At 28.8% G+C, this 24,380-nt stretch overlaps 1 protein-coding gene across 1 annotated transcript; it reads left to right on the top strand.

Moving 5' to 3' along the window:
* The first annotated feature begins 11,746 nt into the window (after nt 1-11,746).
* Nucleotides 11,747-20,781, top strand: LOC111632150. Its single transcript, XM_023376523.1, has 5 exons — nt 11,747-11,811; nt 12,329-12,422; nt 17,695-17,854; nt 17,961-18,116; nt 18,193-20,781. Exons 1-5 carry the CDS (start codon nt 11,747-11,749, stop codon nt 18,516-18,518), a joined length of 801 nt encoding a protein of 266 aa, XP_023232291.1. The 3' UTR covers nt 18,519-20,781.
* The last annotated feature ends 3,599 nt before the right edge of the window (nt 20,782-24,380 follow it).

The following is a 24,380-nucleotide window of genomic DNA, read 5'->3' as shown; positions in this document are numbered from 1 at the left end:
TGTGATAAGTTAAAAAATATCTGCAAAGCATTTTAAGATTAGTGTGATATATTTAATAAAATAAACATAACAACAAAAAAAACTTTCGACATTCCACAAGTATTCTACACTGTTAGAAAGAATACAAAATACAGAAATTAAACATATAATTATAGCAGGGCTGTGGAGTCGCGTAAAAATCTACCGACTCTAACTTTTCCTTACCATCCGACTCCGACCAGGGGCGGACTTGTTACCAAAAGATACCCAGAAATTCTGATGTCATCATGTGACCTCAGAATAAAAGATTCAATAAATAGAGTTCTAATAAAGATAGAATGTAGAAACCTTTTATTTCAAAGCTAAAAGACTCCTCTAAGTAATGACATAGTCAATATATAAATATGTATTCAATAATTTTTACTTTTCTCTCTGTTATATATAACAGAATAAAAGTGTAGCACTCAGTCAAAAAATGTTCCCTCCCAAATTTTTACATTTTTGGACTCGGACACCTTGAAATTTTGAGATATGCAAAAGATTCGAGGTTTTTTTTCTATATGTGTGGATGTTAGACTGTGTGGGGAATGATTTTGTTTACCCTGTTTGAAGCCTAATAATTTCTGTGATCAGAGTGGTCAGAATCGGAGTCAGATGGTTTAACACAGGAGTTATTTATTAAGCATCAAAGTGGTTGAAGTAAATCATGTCCTCATACACATTCTAACATCTTAGGCAAGAACATCTTAACGGGTTTTACTGTGCTATTATAAAATGACAAAAAAAAAAAGATTACTTTGAGGGTAGAGACGCGTTTTATTTATTTATTTATTTATTTAATTTTGAATGCTAATAACATGTAAAATATTCATTAAGATATATGACACATGATCCCTTTTATGTCTTCTTCACCCTGTTGACCTTTAATTAAGAACCAAAATTTAATAGTATTAATGCCCCTTTATACACAAGCTACAGTGCCACATTTCGTTTCTTAAATTTTACTCATTCTGAGATAATTTTTCCCCTTATATTGACTTTTTTGGGGTTTGGGAGGTCTCCAAACATGTAGATTTGCAAAAAAAGACTTAGAGGGTCAAATTTGACATGATTCCAATACTTTTCCGTTTTATATACATGACAAGTTGGTAAGTAAAAAGGAGTCGGAGTTGTCAAAAAATCCACTGGCTAAAACACCAAAACTCCACGACTCCGACTCCACAGCCCTGAATTATACTTTTTGATGTAATATTGACAATTTCATAATTTTAGAATAAAAACTGGTGTCTATGAGATGCCATGCAACATAACACTTTGTTGTTTTATGCAACATCTGGGGAGGGATGTATAATTATTCTCATAAACTGCTTTCTGTGGCTTAGTTCATACCTCAAAACAAAAACCTTTAAAAATGCAGCCTTTTTGTTTTTTTCCAAACGTTTTTGGCCATTTTGAATGGCCGAAAACAATTGGAAATTGGTTTATTTCCAATTTTCAAACAGTAGAGAAATTGTTTTTTGTTTTGTATGAGCATGCGCACTAGATAAGAAAATTCAAACGTTTAACAAACTTTCTTTTGGAACATGTATAGAAAGTAAAAGCAGAATCATTTTATTTTTCTGTTCCTGAGGAAGACCATTCAAAATGGCCAAAAACATTTGGAAAAATGAATAAAAAGGCTGCATTTTAAAGGTTTTTGTTTTGAGGTATGAGTTATATTTAAGTGCAGTTACAGAAGAAAGTGGATTAGTTTTTCGTAATAGTATTTGACATAAACTGACATGCCAGTATTCCCCAGGATAAACCAGCATGCTGATTTTTATCATACTGATTTTATGGTCTCCCTGGATAAACCAACATGATGGACAATCTGCAGAAAATATGGTATAACAAAGAAAAGCAATGAATTAAATATATAACAACAACTCATTGAGAAAGTTAATATTATAAAGAATTAATATGAATTTGAAAGAACTACCATTCCATTGTTCTCTAACCAAGGAAACAGTTCTTCTTTCATATTCGAAATTTTGTTCTATTTTACATTTTACTGTAACTTAACCAGATGATAATGATGATTTAATAAAACTGTCAAAAGCATTTGTTTAGTTTACTAAAGTTTGTTGTTGCTAGATATTTTTGGTTTCGGTGCATTTATTTTTCAGCAGATATTAATCTTCTGAATTTAAGACTTTCTCCTGCAACATATGATTAATCAATACAATATTTTCAGTTTTATCAGCAGTTCTAATTATTTTCTCATTAATTCTTTATCAGCATTAGCTTGACTTTAGTAGTAGATAGCTTTTCAAAAAGTTGATGAATTGATGAATTTTTGTTTTAATTAATGAATTAAAATAATATCTAGTCACCTGATTTCAATTATTATTTATTCCAGAAATTAAATTAAATAGTTCAATATAAAAATATAAATAAAACAGATAATTTAAACAAGAGAGAAGTAGGAGTAATCTACAAATTTAGTTAAGACAAATGAGAGGATAAGGGTGTGACTATTCAGACGCAAGCGAGTGAGAATATGTGGCGAGAAGAGGCAAGACGCGATAAATATGAAATCCTGTCAGATATCTGAGAACCAGAAATTCACTCTCACCAGCAAGATTTCTCGCTTTTCGCTTGTGCATGTTTTCCTTTGCGAGAACTATATTGTGCACTACTAAATTCATATCTGCACCGTCGTGTCCTAAACATTCATATATTGGTGAAACAGGAAGACAATTACAGTATGGAATGAAAGAACATTTAGCTACAGTCAGATTGAAAACACAAAAAAATATGTCTGATTATTTACATATATTAAACCACAATTGTAATGCAGATGAAAAAAAATCTGTAAAAATTCTAAAAAAAAATTTTTTTAATATTTATATTAATAAAAAAGCTAAAAGAATAAACAACCAATGTATTGAAATTAATAACTGCTTAAAAATTAAACTTATTGTTGGTCAGTTATGTCATAATATGAGGTGAATTCAAAAGACAAGTTACACCTGATTATTGTACATTAACAAAATTTTATTGCTTCCTGATGTAGTCCAAAGTTGGCTTATTGCACAGACTTATCACACATTGTAGGTTAAGTGATGATCTCTGACTGTTTCATCATTTCAAGTTCAAAAGTATATGCTTTATTAGTACAGTATTGGAAATGCATTTTGGACTCACAGTCCCTCATCGGTTCAAATAGCAAGCATAGATGACCATAAGCAGAATTTCTCGTATATACACATAATATGATCTTGCTCTGAATTAGTCTTTGGTTAACAATTTGATTTAGAACAAGATCATCATGTCATGTATATATATCAGAAATTCCACTTATGGTCATCTATGCTTGCTATTTGAACCAATGATGGACCATGAGTCCAAAATGCATTTTCAATACTAATAAAGCATATAATTTTGAACTTGATCTCTGACTCCGTTTCATCACTTAACCTACAAGGTGTGATAAGTCTGTGCAATCAATCAACTTCGGACTACATCACCCAGACAAGAAGTGAGAATATTTACAAAATATTTTATTGATGTACTCTATAATAGAATATGACAGGTATTTTATACTTATTTTCCACATAGTTCCTCTGTATGAATGTGAAACAAAACTTCCTATTCCCAATAATAGAAATGTGTTTCTTGGTTATGGAGCCATTGTAGAATCATGTTCTACAATGGCTCCTGTTACACCTGTTCATCATTGGAAAATTATTGTCCTACCAGATGTTCTTTCAACTTGCTGAACACTCAAAAGTTGCAAGGTATCAGATTGGCTGCATCCACTGTAGAGTCTATCTCCCATCCAAAACTTTGCAGCAAAGCTTTTGCTCTGTGAGCCCTGTGTGGCATTGCATTATTGTGAATGAGATCAGTGCCTTTGCTTAATTTGCTACACGTTTTGTTTTTTTACAACCTCACAGACTTCAAAGTTTGGCAGTACAATTCAGCATTAATGATTTGTGCCCTTTTGCATAAACACTGTATAAACAACTTCTTCACAGTCAAAGAAGACAGTGGCCATGATCTTTCCTGCTGATGGTGCAACTTTGAACTTTGTCTGAACAGGTGATGTGTGTTGCCATTCTGTTATCATTCTCTGTTTCTGGGGTGAAATGATGCACTAATGTTTTATCATGCTTGATGATGTGGCTTAAGAAATCATTGTCTTCTACAGAATACCATTTGAAGAAAATCTAAAGAAGATGAAAACCTTGCTCCTTGTGTTCAGATGTCAGTGAATAAGAAACTCATTTTGAATGTAGATTATGATAATGAAAATGATCATGGATGATGAAATGAGCATTGCCTAAAGAAATACCCAATTCCTATACAATCTCTGAGACAGTTACTACATACATAATCTTTTATTAATGTACCGTATATGTGAGGCTTGAGCAAGACTCAAACTCGTGTTAATAATTTAATAAAAGTGTCAAATCGGAATTGAGCTTTGATTCTAGCACTTGTAAAAAAGAACCGGGAAAAAATATAAAAGAAAATGCAAATAAAATCGGGAAGGAATAAAATTATTAGTCGAGAGAAGAAAAAGTTTTAAATAACGTTAAAAGGAGATCTAGCATGGAGATTATGTGTCAGACTTACAAGAATTTGAAGCAATAGTTAAATATGAGCAGGAGTTTCAAAGTTCAATTAATTTCCCTTGCTCGAATAAAATGCAGTGTCAAATTTGACCCTTCTTAGCCCAAAATAGTCAGTTATCTACCTGGATACAAGAAACCTACCAATCAGAAAGCTAGAGATCCAGGGGGAATCCTTTAAAAGCTACAATCTGAAGGACAAATGCAGACTTTTCTATCTCACGTGAGTTATCCAACTAGTCTTCAGTGCTCTATGTATGAACTCTTCATCCTTAACTTCACCATTCTGCCGTGGACTGTTTTGGTTTTCAACACTTCGTCACTGGACTTCCTGACACTAATAGAAACATCTTGACGAACTGTCCCAGGACCATTGACTCTACAGACCAGCTCCAACAGTTGACGAGATGCACTATAGAATGTAAGATTTAGCATAAATTAACAGGTTTTTTATTTGTAACTGAAGCTGTCTGCCACATCTGATAAATTCTGATGTTTGTTTATTTACAATTTGGCGACCTCACATATATTATATACATGCATAACCAAGCTGATAATCAAAAAATTAACATAGTAAATCAGGTACAAACAATGTTGTAGAAAATAACAAAGAAATAAAATTAATAGTGAGTGAACATATTTACAATATTTTTAATAATGTGAAAACCTATTTGCATAGATCATCTACTTCAGCAGCTTGCTCAATTTATACAAAGGAAGTATAACTTGTATGTAGTGTAGAGAATAGGTTAAGATCGGTCTTCAGCTGCTTGCAGTGACTGTCAAAAGCTCAGAGTATCACTTGACCAAATTTTTGAAGAACTGAAAAAGGGCTTTGTTCTTGATCAGCAGGATCAGCTGGGGGTCATAAGGCTAGTGTTGTCAGTGTCATAGATCAGGAGCCAGAGTTGATGTCATTCATTTTCAAGCATAATACATTCGTAGTTATAGTGTTGATACCAGCCTTCCTCTCCACATGTAGGACAAAACTTGTCAGTTCTTCCAGTAAATCTGAAGAAATACGAACGAAATTTCCTGTGATAAGTGAGAAATTGTGTAAGGAAAAAGTTAGGAAAAAATCACTTATAGTTATTTAAGTAATTCAGAGATGTTAGGAAAACAATCTGTAATGGCATTATTGTTCTTGCCAAGTAGCAGTCACATCCTTCAAAAGAAGTCTCTTGATCATAATAGTACTAATTTTGTCAGGTGATTTGTAGTTGAAGATTATTTGCAGCTTGGTTTGCCAAGAAATCTGTCCTCTCATTGCCAATAGTGCCTTGGTGGGCCTTCATCCAATTTATTTGATAGTTGTTTTCAAATGCATAAATAATGTATGTCAGTGGTTCCCAATTAGTTTTTCTTGCGTACCACTTCAAGAAAGAGCTCAAACTCGCATACCTCTTATAGCAGAAATCATAATAATCTATACTAATATAATAAATTCGAAGGTAATCCTGTCTGTCTGTTACCTTTTCACGTCTAAACCGCTGAACAGGTTTTAATAAAATTTGGCACAGAGATAGCTTACATGTTGGAGATGGACATAGGCTACATTTTACTGTGAAAAAATATCTTACTCCCATGAGAAAATTCAATATAATGCGGGCGAAGCTGTGGGTAGTGATAGACAGCTAGTGATAAATAAAATAAGTTTTTTTTACATTTATTACCTTTAAAATACTATTCTAATAATAATAATTAAAATAACAAAAGGTTATTTAATTTTAATATGACAAATGTGCACTATTTTCTTTGCACAACTTTGTAAAATCTGGTTGCTTTTTAGTCATCTTTAAGTTGAAGTCAGTGATGAAATTTAGTTTTCATGTTTGTCATGGCCGAAAATCCGCTCTTGCAGAGGTATGTTGTGCAAAATGGTAGTGAATATTTTATTGCCGCTTTGGTGAAATGATAAATGTCTTTTAGGTCAGCCAAAAAATTACTCAGTGATTGCTCTGCAAAACAACTCTTGAGTCTGCTGTTGTATGAAATATCTATTAATTCCTCTTGGTCAGAGATGGGAATGTGGTCGGTGGAGATATTCGCAACAGTGACAAAAATTTTCAAAATTAATTTCGCAAAAACAAATTGTGTTAATTGTACAATTTTTGTTTCTTGCATAAGAATTTCATTTAGGTATTGTAGCAAATGCATTTTTTTGATGAAATTTCAGAATATTTTTAGTTATAAATAAATGAATTTGTGCATTTGACATCATGTTGTAAATTGTCAAATTTTTGATGGTTTACCCATTATTTCTTTTATTACTTCATCTCATGCATTTAAATTTTAAATTGACCAATTTTAGATTTCCGCGCATACACCTTCATGCAATTTTGCGTACTTCTAGGGGTACGTGTACCACTAATTGGAAACCATTGATGTATGTCATTGGCAATATGATGTAAGTCATAGTTGTTAATACAGGCAATAGAGGAGGCACATAGTTTTCATTCAATAAGTGTAACTTTATTCAATTGATATTTACAAATTGGTTAAAACTTATTGAAATATCTTTATTAAATAGTCTGATGAGAGCAAATGCTGAAATATGTTATCAAATTAATAAAGAATGCTAATAAAGTTATGAGCCTTTTGGCTCATACATAACTTTAACATTATTAAATTTTACAATGAAAATATAGAAAACTAGGCAATTTCTTTTTTTACTTCATTAATTTCATAGTAGAAAAAGTCAAGTTAAACACTGATAGTTATGTTTTCATTAATTCTTTAATAATTCGTCAATGTAAAGTGCATAAATGCTTTAGATTATCAGCACCTGTTGATAAAATTGAGTTATTGTGCCAAACTCTGAGCATGAATGCATATTTGATTATATTTATAATAATCATAACCGAGTTAAAACTTTGAATCTTACTAATATAAAAATCTACAGACTCTATTTTAAATTAAAGCCAAATTTCTTGACATGTAATTAGTAATTAGTAGCATTAATATAGCTTGTTATAATCTGGCAGTAATTTGGCTTTAACTTTGAAGAATTTTAATCATCAACTTTTACACGTGTGTGTAATCTTACATTTGTTGCTACAAAAAAAATATATGTATATATAAAATAGTTTCTTCTTCTGTCATGGATTAGACAAGATACCTGTTTCATCTTTTAAGCATTAAACAGAGGAATTTAATGAACTTTTCTCTATCTTTTACCAGTTGGATGATTGAGTTGCCTCTTTGAGAGTTGTTTTTCATGCTTTACATACTTTTTTTTGCATTTATGTCAATTGTTTTATTATGAAGATTTTTAGAATAAATTATTTCAATATGTCTTCATTTTTTTTTAATTTTATCAACTGTTATACATTACTTTTTCAGTTTTAGAAATTTCATCTCTGATGCTTCTGTCTGCTATTTCTTGCTTTTAGTGCCCATGTTTCATCTTGATATAATAATATAGGTACAGCCATTACTTTATAGAATTTCATTTGTTTTCTTGCTTTATTTTTTTAAGCATTTTTACTATTGTATACTTTGGAATTTATTTTGTCTAATATCTCAGTTTCTTGTTATATATACATACTAAAAACTTTAAACCTTGTTCTATATTACTACCTACCTTACAACCAAGAAAAGCAATAAAAATTTCTTTATTCTCAAAATTTCAATTATCTTAAACAATCTTCTTCAGGAAATTACATTCTAAAGAATGAACACCCAACAGTTTTCCAGAACCAAATATGTTCTAGAAAATTGTTTGGTGTTTGTTCTTTTAGAATGTAATTTCCTGATGATCATTTAAGACGATTGAAAATATTTGATGATAAAGAAATTTTTGTATTTCATGGTTGAAGGGTTGTTAGTTCCATAATATGTGAACCCAAAATTATAATATATTATCAAGATTGTTTTCCCTTTTAAAGCCATTACTTTTTCTTTTTAATTATATTGTTTGCGTATTTGAAGTTTATAGATAGAAAAGTGTGAAGTTTTTACAAATATCTGAATAATGCTATGTATAGAGTAGAGTGATCCAACTGATAGGTGCTGTGTCACATCAATCCTGTCTTGATAGATGATTGTTGTAATGTTGTTATTTCACAATTGCAGCATTTTCATTAGCATTCTTCCAAATATGATTTTCTACAGTGCACTTTAAGGCACTCAAAAGTAGTTTATTTAAACTTGAAAATTTTTGGAAGATATGTTTAATGTTCAGTATTACTATACTAAAATGTGTGAATAAATGTTGTCAATAATGAAAATATTAATACAAATAGAGGAGTGTATAAGTTTATCAGACAATATACAAATTTTTGTTTTAAATAACTTATAACAAAAAAGTAACTTTACTTTTTAATAATAATAATAATAATAATAATAAAACATATTCTTTGTTGTCTACTTATGTCCCATAAAAATGTTTGTAATGATATTTCAACATCAGTTTTCTAAATTTCAAAGTAGTCTTTTTAGGTGCAATTATGCTAGTTGGAATGAAAGCATTGAATTATCAATTTATATATTGCTTTTTTATATTTTATAATGTAGTAATCTCTCATGTTGTACTATATTTTATGGCATAGAAGAAGCACCCTATTTCAACACAAAATATTTATAAAAAAAGTATTTAATATATTTAAGCCATCCTTTGGCATTTACCTCAAAATATTTTTACTGTGTTTTTGTTTTGAAAAATAAAATAAAACTAGAATGTATACTTTAATTTATTGCAGAAAAAGTGGAATTTGAAAGAAGTCATTTTCAACTAAATTCACTGTTTATTGAAAATATTCTAGCTAGACTCCAACCAATGCTGAATTCTGTCGCTGAATTCCGATAGAATTCGGCATTGGTTGGAGTCTAGCTTTATAGTATATCAAGTCAAGCAATGTTATTTAAAATATTCTAGATTAATACATGCAAAATCTGCTTAGCTATATCAAAAACAAAATACTAGGTACTTTTAATTGTAAAGTTTTAATCATGAATGCTAGTTTATTTAAGAGTTGATATTACAGATGTTCTCAAATATAAAAGTTTAGTTTTTTTCCAATTTTAATGTGATTTTAAAATAGAGACAGCTTCAGGCATAAATTTTAAGTTTGATAAATTGGATTTGAAATAAATTGAATTAGAAAAAGATGAGTCCAAATCAAACCTAACAAGTAAGATAGAAATTTTAATTCATATAGATCAGTGGTGAATAACCTGCAGTCTGTGGGCTGCACATAGCATTTGATTTTAGATATAAGAAAATTGTCAGGCTTCGCAACATTATGATATAGGTACTTGGTCCAACGACTTTCTGAGGAATATCTTATTTCTCATACCTCAAAAATCTTTCTAAGAATATTAGAGAAATGCCTCTTAAGGAAAACTGAACCCATTCATAAGGGAAGAACAGTTTGAGTTCAGAAAGAGAAGAGGCACTAGAGAAGTAATAGGAATGCTGATAACTATAGGAGAATGATACATTGTTTTTTAGATTTTGAGAAGGCATTTGATAAAATTGACTGGGAAAGGTTGATGGATATTTTAAGAAGAAAGGATTAGATTGGAAGGACAGGAGATTAATACTAAACTTGTACAAATATCTGAGAGCAGTAGTTAAAGATAGTCAATATAGTGAGGAAATCAAGATTGAAAAGGATGTTAGGCAGGGATGTTATTTATTGCCATTTCTTTTCAACATATACTTGGAAGAGATGATTATGGAATATCTAGAGGAAGAGGAATGCATTAAAATTGGAGAATGACATTCAGTGCTTAAGGTATGGCAATTCTGGCAGAGATCAAGGGTAAAATGAGAAAGATCCTGAGTGATCTAGAGAGGGCGGTGTGATGTTTTCAAAATAAAGTAATATTAGCAAAACCAAAGTGCTGTGAATTGGAGAAAAGGAAAGAAAGGTCAACATCCATATAAATGGTGACAAAGTGGAACAAGTGAATGGGTTTAGATACCTGGATGTTTGGTTTGATTCTGAATGCAGAAGTGGGAAAGAAATCAAGAGGAAAATTGGAATGATGAAAGAGGCATTTAGCAAAATGAAAACAATTTTGTGTGGATGTCTGAAATTAGAATTGAGAAAAAGGCTGGTCAAATACTACATCTAGAGCAGTGCTGCCCAATTCATTTTGGAGGCAGGCTATAATTTCAATTACATGTAAGCCAGCGGGTTACCCAGTGAATCACACTTGCTTACACTCGTTCTTCTATAAATGGATAGGTATTTGAATCAAACAAAGCTTTAAGTTGCACATGTTTTAATAATACCTAATAAAAAAATACATCAATAAGACCTAAGAAGGGTATTATTAGCTAATAATTTTTCAATATTTGGTGACAACAATTTAATTTTAATACACAAAAGTCAACTCAAAACTAATAGAACAAGTGTAATAAATGCATAGGTTAGGTATTAACAATGGTATGGCAGTGACTCAAGTCATAGTTCATTCCATGTTTGACCAATCACATGGCGGTTGGCATTATTAGTAGCACGACATCACACATGGTGATAGCCGACCGCTACTGTGGGCAGGCAAATTCAAATGCATTGGCAGGCCACTTTGTGGCCTGCAGGCCTGGGTTTGGGCAGCCTTGATCTAGAGTGTTTTCCTCTATGGTGCTGAAACTTGGACCTTGAGACAATGTGACATTAGGAGAATAGAGACACTAGAGATGTGGCTATGGTTAGTGGCGTAGCGTGGGTGTCAGTCGCCAGGGGTGGAGGAAAATATCGCTGTCCCCTTATTTAGGTATCTCAATTTAAAAGACTAAAATTCAGTTTCATCACAGAATAAGTAATGAAAAATTCCATGCTCATTTCATTGGTCTGAATCATAGGTGCGACAAAAATATGAAATGAAATGGTTCAAATTTTTACAAGATGTTATTTATTGTGAAATTTTGCCACCCCTACTATGCTACACCACTGGCTGTGGTGAAGAATAGAGAAAGTCAGATGGAGCAATAAGATGAGAAATGAGGAAGTCCTAAGAAGAGTGGGTGAAAAAAGGAACATATTAGAGACAATGAAGAGGTGGAAAGCTAATTGGATGGGTCACATGATTTGAGAGGAAGGCTTATGGAAGGAATGGGTGCAGCCAAAAAGAAATGAGTGCGAAGGAGACTTAAAAGAGGATTGTTATGAGCTAAAAACAAGAGCAGAGGATAGATAAGCATGGAAAAAAGTGGTGCTCAATGGACCTGCTATAACCAGCAGAAAACTAAAGAAGAATTAGGCTGGTATTTGTGATGAACAACATCCAAATTAAACTCAACCATTAAAAAGATGAGAATAAACTATAATGTTACTAGTTTGCATATCATTAGTACATATTATACTAGTGATTACAGAGTATGTTGGTACTCAACAGGCTTAAAGCTTACAACTTCATAAGAAAAACTGCATGTGATCCACAGAAGCTTATGAAATTCTCTTTGTGGCCTACATCTAGAAAAAGTTGTTCATCATCACTGATGTAGATCATTAACTTCAGATATAAAAATGTATAGAGTTGAACAAATAATCTTGAAAAGTTTTACAAATTAAAATTTTCTTTTATTTACAGTTATATAAAATATATTAATATATGCTATTTATAATCATTTTATTAAATATAATAATTGCTTTTTTTATGATACATTTGTATTTCTAACAAATGTAGTATTTGTAATTTTACATTTGTTAATTTCAGATTGTTATAACATTTTATATCTACTTAATCATTATAATAATATTGTTTAATTATTTTTTGAAAAGGTATCATGAACAACTACCTACAATCATTCACTCAAGGAAACAACCTCATATTACTCATGAAGAATTGATTCAAATAACAAAATGGAAACTAATAGTGAGTATCAATTGACTATAAATAAATTTTTATGATTTTCTTTTATTTCTCCATGTTTAATTAGTGTGCTTAGTTATTATTTTGTACTGGATATAAAAGATATTGATGAAATCAGTATGAAATTTGAGTACCATTTTTCAAGTTAATTATTTGACAATTTATAACATATATTTACTTTTGAATTCTAAATAATTTTTGAAGATTAACTATCAATATGTCTAAAAAACAGCTATTTAATAATTAACTATTTTATTTACAGTTTAATTTTATAAAATTTTAATTTAAAAAATGTAACTTTTAAATGATTTGATATTTAATTTAAAATTTTAAGTTCTACACATTAGCAAATAGAAATTTATTAGTAATGTGTAAAAGGAAAAAACTGAACTTCATTATAGGATATTGAGAACATTAACTAAAATTAAATTTATATATATTGACAAAAAAGCCTTTCATAATACAGTAGAGCATCATTTATCCGAATCAATTGGGGACTGGGGTTGTCTGGATAACCGATTATGTACGAAAAAATATATTAAACTATCTGATGATGAAATTTTTTTCTGTTGCTTGTTGCTTCGCATTGAATTTTTGTCAATGTTAAGTCTAATGTAAATTTTTTAAAATAATAATCGTGGCTATTGTATCATTAAAAATTATTGCTTTATTTTGTACAAACGAAATAAATATATTGAAAAATATAAAAACAAAAAAAATTATATTTTGGAAGTTAATCTAGTATCAAAAACGTTCCATTCAGCATGACTCAGTCTGACTGGAATGCTGTCGGTTAACTGACATTTCAGTTGATCAGCTTTTGGATAAACGACACTCTACTCTAATATACATTAGAGATTTTTAAATGATTATTACAAATCTAAGTATTAAAAATTCCTTAATTATGTTTACTACATCTTATAATGGAGTAATGGAATGGAATTAATGGAGCAATATTTATTTTAGAAACAAATTCTTTTGAATCATTCATTCATTTTCAAATTTTTACAATATTTGAGCAAATGAATGATTTGTCATTATTCTTCTTTTTTTATATTTAAATTGGAAATAGTATACATGATAAAACTGAGTAGAGATAAATAAATTTGCTTAATACTTTTAAATTCTTAATTTTTTAAATACTATTCCTAAATAAAATCTGATAACATGTCAAAAATTGATTCTAATGGTTATGAGATTTATGAAGAATTGTTTACCCTCTATTGTTTTAGAAATAAATGTTAAATTTTTCAACTTTAATCATTTTATTTCATTACAATAATTAAAATCAAAGAAACAATGTTATGAATTTGTAGATATCTTTTGTCTTTTTATATTAATACAAAGTCTTTCATTAATATATTGTTATCTATTATGGAGCTACTAAGTCTACTCATTTTTGATGTAACATGTAGCACGTTGAGTGACACTAGTTCTTTTCAGAGGTGCAGAAAATTTTCAGGACCAAAACTTTCCAAGAACATACACACAATTTCCTCAAAAATTATTCCACAAAATAAAACAACAATTTACTAATGAATTAATAATTATTACTATATAGTTTGGGAAATTCAAATTAAATCTTATAAATAATTCAATAGGATTACTGTGTGATTTGACACAAACACTAAACACACATTATTGTAAATTTTTTAATTAAAAGAACACTTTAAACATGCTCTTTAAACATAGTTCATCATCATATGTTAACATATACAATTATATAAACTTGACATAATACATTGATTAATAGAAATAAAATTGATATCATCACTGAGGCCATAAATAATCTATTTTTAGCATGGGACAATAATGGACTTTTTGACATCCAAAAATACACAATTGATTTATGATGACAATGGTCATCATATGGGGCATAATGGGCAGTTTTTTTCTGAAAAATTATTTAAGAAATGTAACAATTTTTTGCAGAAAGATAGTCAAAATTTTTTTTAAAGTTTGACTTTCTCATCATTATTAATTAATTCTTTTTAATGCAATGATATTTTTATGTTTATCAACACAAACTAATATTGTAATGAGAGTTCAAGACACCATAAAACCAGTAAAAATATTTTAATGAACTACATTTTTAACTTTACAAGTTGAAAGATTATCTTTTAATCTTTCAACTTGAGACAATCAAATCTTGAATGGAATTCAGAGTTTGAACCATACAAAAATTTCTGCAATGCAGAAATTTTTGTATGGTTTTGATAGCTTTTAAAATATGTTTTATCACTCCATCACTGAATTTTACAGTAACAAAATAACACTTCAATGTACACAAGAATTAAAACAAATAACACAAAATAAAAATACACTGATTACACATGACTTTTAAAGTTTATGGATCTGCTTCTCAACACAGACTTCTAAATCTCTCTCTCTTCCTTGTCTTAAATTGACAATGCAATAAGTAGGTTTTATGATTTTAGCCACTTTCAATTACCTCTATTTCCAGCTCCATTGCAGTTACTGCTATGGCCATTTGTCTTTCCATTCTTTGGACCAGTGTTCTTTGATTCTTGCCATAAGTGATCAGAATGTTGCATCTATATACTCCATCTTGCTGTCCAACCTTCTCTCATTGGTATTTGGTATACTCTTGACCTTTTCATGGGGTTTATTTCATCTTTGAAAGATTTTGTCTGAAATAAATCTGCTGGACAGATGCTGTAGTGATTTCCATATGAATTTCTCTTAGATGTTTGTATAACTTAACTATCTGTATGAGCTGACAGTCTTCTGGGTCAGACTTGTTTTTATTTGCAGCTGTTGCTGTAATATTGATTTTCTATCACAAATTTTCCCAAGACTGTTTCAATTTCTCTCAAAACCCCAATTGAGCAGTTGGACATGTTCTGCACTTCTAGTTCTGTTATAATCCTTTTTGATAAAATGATGAAAGACTTTAAATTGTAATCTTGAGCATTATATACTTCACATTTTAGCTTCAATACACAAATACTGAATGTAAAAGACTAAAACACATTTTTAAATAACAAAGTAAGTGCATGCACAATAGCAAATAGTTATGATCTAAATTTATTATATTTATAATTATATAAATGTTAGCATTAGTATTATACTTATATAAATTTAATAACAATAAACAACTTTGTTTCTCAAACACAAATAAGTGTCACAAATTACAACACTTGGTGTTTTACCATCTTTATTCATCTTGTATCAACTGAATAAAGATGGTAAAAAGCCAAGTGTTGTAATTTGTGACACTTATTTGTGTTTGAGAAACAAAGAAATTATACGACACAGTTTCAAATTATAAGAAAAATAAACAACTTATTAAAATTATCATCACAGCTGAATAAAATAAAGTGTACTTAAAATTTTACCTAGATTTCATTGTCAGAAACCACAAGCTTTTTTGGGCTATTTGGAACATTTTAAAATAATAATGTATTTCAAATCTGATAAATTTATGTCAGTGTAATAATTTTGTGTATTTTAATACTTTTATGTCTTCCAAAAGAGAGAGGGGGATATTTTTATTTTCATTTTACCAAATTTTATAAAATATGCATTGGTTTTCCTCACTATTTTCATTGTTAACTCTTAATATTTAATGATATATGAGATTTAAGAAGTTATAGCAAACTGCTGATATGTAAAACTGCTATAGCAAACTGCTGATATGATATGTTTAGTTTCTTCAATGTATTTTTAATTTTTGGAATTCTTATTAAGAATTTTTTTTAAAACTACTTTGCATATTTTAAGAGGAATAGCCTCTAATAAAAGGTTTTCTTGGTAAAGAAAGACTACTTGTTCCTGGTGATTGTAAGTGATAAAGATATGAAGACAATTTTAGTTTTTTCAATGTATTTTTAACGTCAGATAAATTTTGAAATCAATATAGTGCTCTAATTTATAAAGTTCGATAATAAAAAAAAATATAATGAACATTCTTGTGTAGTTTTCTTGTTACTCAGTTTGGTATCTATTTGATTTTTTTATATGCTGTTGATATTCAAAATTCTAATAGAATTAAAATGTTATACAATGTAAGATTGATTGGGACTTTGAAATCCTAGCTCACCATAGACACTGTTTTGAAAATATTTGAAAATAAATTCTTGATAAACATTTAATATTATGGAATGATGATAAGTCTTTTTTGTCACTTAGGATGATTTTAAAAGTTAATTGAATCCCAGATAAAATAATATATATAAACATACAAATCAAAAAGTTGATTATTAATTAAAGCCAAACCAAACAAATCATGTACTGTTGAGCTAATTTCAAGAATTTGATTTGAAATAATTTGACAAGAGATAGGTAGTTATGCCATCATCACATGATAATTTTAATAATTATAATAAATTTAATTTAGAATTGTTGGAAGAAAATAATTTCCTGGAGTAGAACTTGAAACAAAATTCCTCCTTACTGTATAGATGAACAATTTTATATATATCAATATATATAAAATCATTCATCTATTCAGAGTTAAACCATGTTTTGTAACTGGTGATACAAATGGGAAGGTGGTGATTCTACTTGACATACTGAATTGAAAACAGAGTAAAATTTTTTCTTGTGAGGATTTGTTTCTAAGAAAAATGTCTTTGAAAGTTTATCAAGTACATGATAAAGATTCAATTCATCAGATTTCATATAAATTCTGTCTATTAACATTCAAGTTGAGTCATCAGATGTGACTCCCATGTTAACAAATTGGTTCAAAAGAACTGTGTTTTATGAGAGTTCACTCTGCTCTCTGAATAACTCTCCTAGTGAGATATTGAAGATTAGGATATCTGTATTTTGTAATAATTAGCAGCAGCAGAAGCACTGCTGTCACATGCACTCAGCACATTTTAATTGCTGTATGTAGTCATATTGGCACTATGATAGAAACTAAGAATTTGATTGCAAAAGCATAAGAGAAGAATAAGAATGATATAAAAAAACATAACATCAACAATGTATGCAAATATATCAAGTAACAGAATTGCTTTCAAAACACTCAATAATAAAAATAGCATACAGAAACATCCATTAAGTTGAATCTTGATCATTCATACTTGATAAACTTTCAAAGCTATTTTTCTTGGAAACAAAGCCTCGTGAAAAATTTTATTCTATATTTTCAATTCAGTATTTCATTTAGAATTGTCACCTGCCCATTTATACACCAGTTACATGACATCCTATATATATATATATATATATGTATATAATATTTTTGTGTATTATTTTATGGGGTTTAAGTACAGTTTAATATAATAATAAAATTAACTATTAGAGAGGAAAATTCCGTCCTTGTCTCATGGACTTGGTGCGCATAAATACAGAAACTGCAGTATTGAAGGCAAGCAAGAAAGCTTTCAGAAAAGTTCCAAATATCACTAAAGCTATAAATGCACTTACTTGTTTAAAAGGTATTGGTCCTGCATCTGCATCAGGTAAGTTTTTCATTACAAATTATTTAATAAATAATTGAAATTTACACTTTCAGTTCTGAAAAAATAAATTTTTATATTGAATTTTTTTTTTTCCTCCATACATTAGCAATTCTAGCAGCTGGTTATCCGGAACATGCTCCATTCATGGCTGATGAAAGTATGTTGTCTACTCCAGGAATTGAAACTACAGATTATACTTTAGCAGAATATGTGAACTATACTGCACAAATAAAAGCATGTAGTGATCGTTTAAATGAGCATGGTATAAATATTCAAGATTGTTCTCTTAAACAGAAATAAATAGATTTATTTGAAATCTAATTTTATTTAATTTCCAGATAAAGAAACCAAGTGGACTCCTCATAAAGTAGAATTGGCACTGTGGACACATTTCTTGGCAAGAGAGCTGAAACCATCTATTCTCGATGATTTACCTAAATATGATGAAGATGCAACTCCAAACGGAAAGTCAAGCAGCAATCATTCAGATAAAGACAAATCTGTACGTGATGCATTGAAACAATTGGATCAAGATGATTCTTCAAATGAACCCGTTGATAAAAACATCTACAATGCACACTTGAATATTGGCGAAGATAGTGAGGTATCCAATAGTAGTTTGGAGGCCACTGATGAACCCCCAAGTAAAAAGCCTTGCATTTAGCCTTAATTGTAGCCTCTGTACCCTCTTCACTTTTTATCAAGGTACATAAAATTCATGTAAAGGAAAACGAAACAAACTCCTATTTTTCTATCTTATTCATCTTTATTTTATTGCAGGTATTTGAATTTACATACCATTGCTATAGAACAATGATTCATATCGTTCACAATATTTAGGAATTTTTGTCATGCAACAAGTGAAGGTGCAGATTTCATATAGTGTATCTTATTTCTTTTTTTGCACAAAATCCTCTTAGCTATTGATGCAAAAAAGAAAAAAAAAATTATATCTATATCTATATACACAGACACACACACACACCACACTAGCATGCATTCCTCTGAAATGTCATATTAAAAAGTACATTCCTTGTGAATTTTTGTTTCTAATTTGTGCTTGTCCTTGATATTGTTTTGTATAAGGTGATCAGATTTTTTGAAATTAATTATTATTTTTATTTAGATAGTTATAAGAAATTAAATTGGATAGTTTTTTTATAGGAAAAAAATGGTAAATGTAAATATATTATATGCACTTTCTAAGATTAAATGTGAATGTAGCAGTTGGAATTACAAAGCAGCATTAGGAGATGTTTGCTGGTTTTTTTAATCATGCTAATCTAAAATTTTGTACTTAAAAAAAATTAACTGTGTGAATAAACATTATTGATAAATGTTCAATAAATTGCACATTGTTTTTATAATTGTAAAAATGACAATATTGATCTTTGCAGTTTATCAGATGATAAATAACAGATATGCAGCCTATTCAAATGTTGATTTATATGACTAGTTTGATTATTAAGTTTTATTCTTGCTGATTTGAGTACATTTTGCAAAAATAATTTGTTTTAAAGATCAATATTTAATAGAAAATATTATCATTATTTCATACAGCTTTGAATTAATGAGCTGCTGCATTTTCACATTCATACATAATTATTATAGTTATAATCTTTGTTTAAATTTTGTCTATTAAATTTACACTCATAGAACAGAAAGTAAATTTTTGTTTAGACGTAGTAAAATTTTTATTGCATATTTATTGTCTGTGTTACTTCAGTACAAATTAGATTTCTGATTAAAATTAAAAATTTCAGATTACTTTTTTTAATTTATCAGTCAGAAATTTTAATTTATAAATAATGGATTAAGTTATTTGTTAAACAACTAGATTCTTCCATGAATGAATGAAATTTTAGAAATGAAGGTAGTTTTTTCATATCTTTTTACATTAATAATTACAAAGGGTCATTTTAAATATTTTTAAGAATATGTTTATTATGCAGTTTATATTTGTTAATATCTGTATAATGATATAAATCTGATCACCTTCCATAAATATGCGCTATAGACATTTAATTAGTAAATTCAATTATAGAATTTTTTGATATTACTAAGAAAAGTGATTTTTATTTTATATACTATCCATTTTCATCAACAGAAAAGCTTACAGTTTGATTCATAATATCTTAGAATGTAATTGATTCAGAGGAGTACATAATTAGTTGAAAATTTAAAAAAAAATTGTAGGAAAGTCGTTCATGGAGAATCAATTAAAATATTATATGAATGATATTTCAATCATATTATGGTATCATTCAAAGCAACATATTTTTCCCCCTTAAGAAAATTTTGAAATTATTATAATTATAGAAAAGTACAGAATTTTTATATTTAGAAATGAATTTTTTTTCCTACTTAATTATATAATAAAATCAGAAAGAATTGAATTTTGTCACACTACAGTAAGTTTAGTGTAAATATAACTTTGTCAGGTTATATAAACAAAAACAAAATGCTAACTGTGTTATTTTTAAAATAATTTTAAGTTATAAAGCTTTCTTAATGGTTAGTAAATGGTTATATACATTGCAATTGGGTGTAATGACATTAACTGTGTAACTAGTTTGGAAACTATTAAATGTTGCTTTTAGAAACTGAATGATGAATTTCCATTGTTGATATACTGTAGTATGATCAATAAATTGAATTTGCCTTTTAATTTTATGTTAATCACTATAATTTAACTTTAATTTTCAAGATTTTACAAATGTTTTATTTTTATAGTGATAAGTTCACATTAAATCTAGAATACATTCTATTTGAAATATGTTAGCTAAGTAATCAATTGGACTGAGAATAATCTTTAAGACAACAATCATTTCTGATGATATAGGATTCACTTACTTAACAAATGAATCAGGTTTTACATAACAATTGGAATTTGCAGTTACTGTCAGCCATTTACTTTTACATAATCATTTATCTTTTTCTTGTGTTTAATAAATTTTTCAAAACAAACTTTGGATGATTGATGTTATATTCCATCAATTAACTTTGTAGATCCTGCCATAGTAAAAAAATCAAATTAGACTTGAACTAATATGACAAGTATAAAATTTTATTCTCTACATATTCAATTGTAGATTTAGTTTGACATTTGCAATTTTTATTTACTAAATTTTATATGCTTACAAATTATATATTACTGTCAATTAATGAACAATTTAGTTGCATTTGAATGAGTTTTTAAAATAGAAAATGTTCTTATTAAAACAAGCAAAACTAAATCAGGTAAGCATAAAATGTGGAATAATTGCCATATTTTTTCCTTTATGAAGAATAGACAGAGAACAAATTACAAAAGAAAACAATTATCAAATGCATTTTTTTGTTTATTGTGGTGTCATATGTCTGATTATAAAACTGTGAATTTATTATATTAAATGTTGTCATCCTGAAGATTAGTACAGTGTTTTTTTGTTCACAAAACAAAATATAATTCTTGTTTCTCATATTTGTTTCCAAATAGATATTTTTTAATAACTATTAAGTTAAAGCTGTGCAACAATTTTCAAATGATATAATGTATTAAAGAGAGTAAAAAAGACACATTTAAAAGCTTGTGACAATACACATGATATTTGATTCTTTAAAGAATCTATGTATATATTAAGAATATGACGATAAAAGAATAGCATAGCCAAAATATTATTTGATAAAATTACTCTCTACTAATAACAAATTATCTATTTATTGGTATTTTCAATTCAGTATTTTTTGCCAAAAAATAACAGAAGTTCCTCATTTTTTAGATGGGTTGTAATTGAATTTGAAAAAGCTAGTGATTAAAAGTAAGAAAATATAGAGTAAGTAGTAATAAATCTTCAGGGTAACTTAAAATATTCTGAAAATATATTTTCTAAAACTCATTTCAAATATAGCAAATGAAAATATTAATATCTAGAGATTGTTTAAAATTTTATAAAAATTCTTAGAAAAGATTGCCATATTGATAATTATTATTAATCTATTTTAAACAATTACAAAGAAAGGACTGTTTTATGTATAGTGAAATTCTATTAACCCAGCATCATCAGGACTGACAATGCTGGATTATCAAATATGCCACCTTATCAGACAGTGGAAGTTTTTTCAATCCCTGGACACAATTTTACTTGGATTTCTACAGTTTTACAAGTTAAGATGTCTTTTATGAACATTTAACATGCCATCTTTCAATTTTTCCAGGCTATTCTTACCTTTTGATTGGTATGAGACAAGAATACACTATTCTTACTTTTTGCTTTGTACATTGTTATTGCATATAAATACAGACGTACTGAAATTACAAAATACTTTTATTATCAAAGTACATGAACAGTAATGTACTATATCTGTTTCCATGATGATAATTGTTTCTAAATGTACTAAATATTTTTACTTTTCATATCAAATCGGTGTGCTAATGTCTTTGGAAAAGTCTTTAGAAAAATCATGAACAAGCTAACTGATTTTATCTAGCATATCATCATGTCTTGCTCCACAATGTTTATATCAGAAGTTGATGACAATGGTAAAGAACAATGCACCATTAACCTCCTAACAACTACGAGCTTGACATGCTGGCTTGTCAGGTTAATGGAATTTCACTATATTATGTATATATATATTGTTTTATATGTACAGTACAATAGGTAAAAATTTACCAATTTGGTCATTAGTTCATTAAAAAAAAACTTGATCCTAATTTGAAAATAATTTTGTTGTTAATTTAACACATTGAGTGCCATGTGATATACCACTAAATCACACACTGAGTCACAAACTTATCACGACGACTTCTGCAATAAGTTTGGGAAAAAACAGCATCATTAGATTGCAGAAATAATAATTTAAATTTACTACTGTTTCACACAAACTTACTGCAGAGATGTCTTGTAAATAAAAAGACTAAACTTTGTTATTGACAAGACTATGTCTTGTCAATAACATAACATTTTATAAACAAGAAGACTATGTCTTGTTTATAAAATTGTACTGCCTGATTTTCTTACCAGCATAGAGGTATGAAGGAGTACATGTCGAGAGTTGATATTTGGCACAGAGTATTAGGTGCCCAAATCATTTGTACATAAAAAAATCCAGACTCTTAGGTAGTCAGAGAATCGAGTCAAAATAAAATACAAAATGGCGACCCTCTTCTACAAACAGGTAAAACAGTCACCTCACCCCACTGAAGTCAGGTGGGGAGAGTACCACCCACAGTCATTCTAAGAAGTGAACGCTGATCTTAGGACTGAACACACAGTTTCTTCTATGTTAAATAAAATTTGTAATCTAATTTTGTAAATTTGGGAGTGCTTCAAATATGACATTAAAACAGGATGTCGTTACAAGTAGGTTTTTTAACATTATCTAGTATAGTAAAATCGTGGGACCAATAAAAATTTGTCGTTATATTAGGATTATCATTACATCCAATGACATTTTAAATGGTATATTGTTTTTGCAAAATAAAAAAATAATTTTGGATGATACAATAGCCACAATTATTTTTTCAAAAATGGGAAATTTTCATTTTGCATCGACAAGAATTCAACCCGGGTCAACACACAATGGAGAGAAATTTCGAAATTGGATAGGTTAATTTCATCGAAAATGCATCGTGGACAACCTCATGGTAGTGGCTGGCAAAGTTTGAACGATCGTGCCCAAAAGCAGTGATTCCGAAGAAGATTGGAGAGTGAGAACAAGACCCGCCTTGAGCGTCAAAGTGATTCCGCTTAGTAGTGAGTCTCCATGACATAGTCTTGTTCCAAATACGGTTTTGCCGTTTTACTTGTTACTAATAAAACCTTTTTTTTATTTGATGATAACACTTCTTTTTCAATTATATCATATCTTGAGTATGTTAAGTTATCAATATATAAATTTTAGAAATTTTATATAATGAATGTATACTTAATGCTATTTGCCAGGCATTTAAATGAAAATAATAGCAGCACTAGGACATGCTTTCTTGTATGATTTTATATAAGCATGATCCCCATTTCTTCAGATTATTATTGATATATTGTAAATGTATTTTTCATTTAGGCTACATACCTATATGAAAATCAAATAATACAGTAATCATGAATGTGATACTGATCCTTGATATGATAGGAAAAAAATACTAATCTGCAAACAATGGTTCTCATGCTACAAGTAGCATGAGTACTATTAATATTTGGACTTTATATTAACTAAATTTTTAGACTGAATAGTTCACAAATGTATATGATACTCTAATTTTTCATTATATAGGTCCATGCTATTATTTGCTATGTTTCATTCTCCAGTTGGCTATTCTGAAGAGAATATACTCAAATATCTCAGTTTTTGTCTAATGTATCAGAAAATCACCTTAAAGAAAACAATGGTAACATGGTAAATTTTGTCTCCTTATGCTTAAATTAATGAAACATTCATTGCCTCTTTAATGTAATGTAATTTATAATACAGGATCAAAACTGGAATAATGCAAGTTTATATAATCTTTATCCAATAAAAATTTTTAGTGTAGCAAAAAATGTTT

This window comes from Centruroides sculpturatus, unplaced genomic scaffold (genome assembly GCF_000671375.1).
Source record: "Centruroides sculpturatus isolate CEXI.00-Female unplaced genomic scaffold, Cexi_2.0 scaffold616, whole genome shotgun sequence".
NCBI classification, from domain to species: domain Eukaryota; kingdom Metazoa; phylum Arthropoda; class Arachnida; order Scorpiones; family Buthidae; genus Centruroides; species Centruroides sculpturatus.
The sequence above is the reverse complement of the archived record's forward strand: the minus strand, read 5'-3'. Positions and strand labels throughout refer to the sequence as shown.

Coding starts and splice junctions, on each gene's coding strand:
- LOC111632150 (XM_023376523.1), top strand. CDS start 11,747: ATGGAAAAAAGTGGTGCTCAATGGACCTGCTATAACCAGCAGAAAACT. Junction 17,855..17,960: donor TGGTCCTGCATCTGCATCAG/GTAAGTTTTTCA, acceptor TCCATACATTAG/CAATTCTAGCAGCTGGTTAT. Junction 18,117..18,192: donor TGATCGTTTAAATGAGCATG/GTATAAATATTC, acceptor TTTAATTTCCAG/ATAAAGAAACCAAGTGGACT.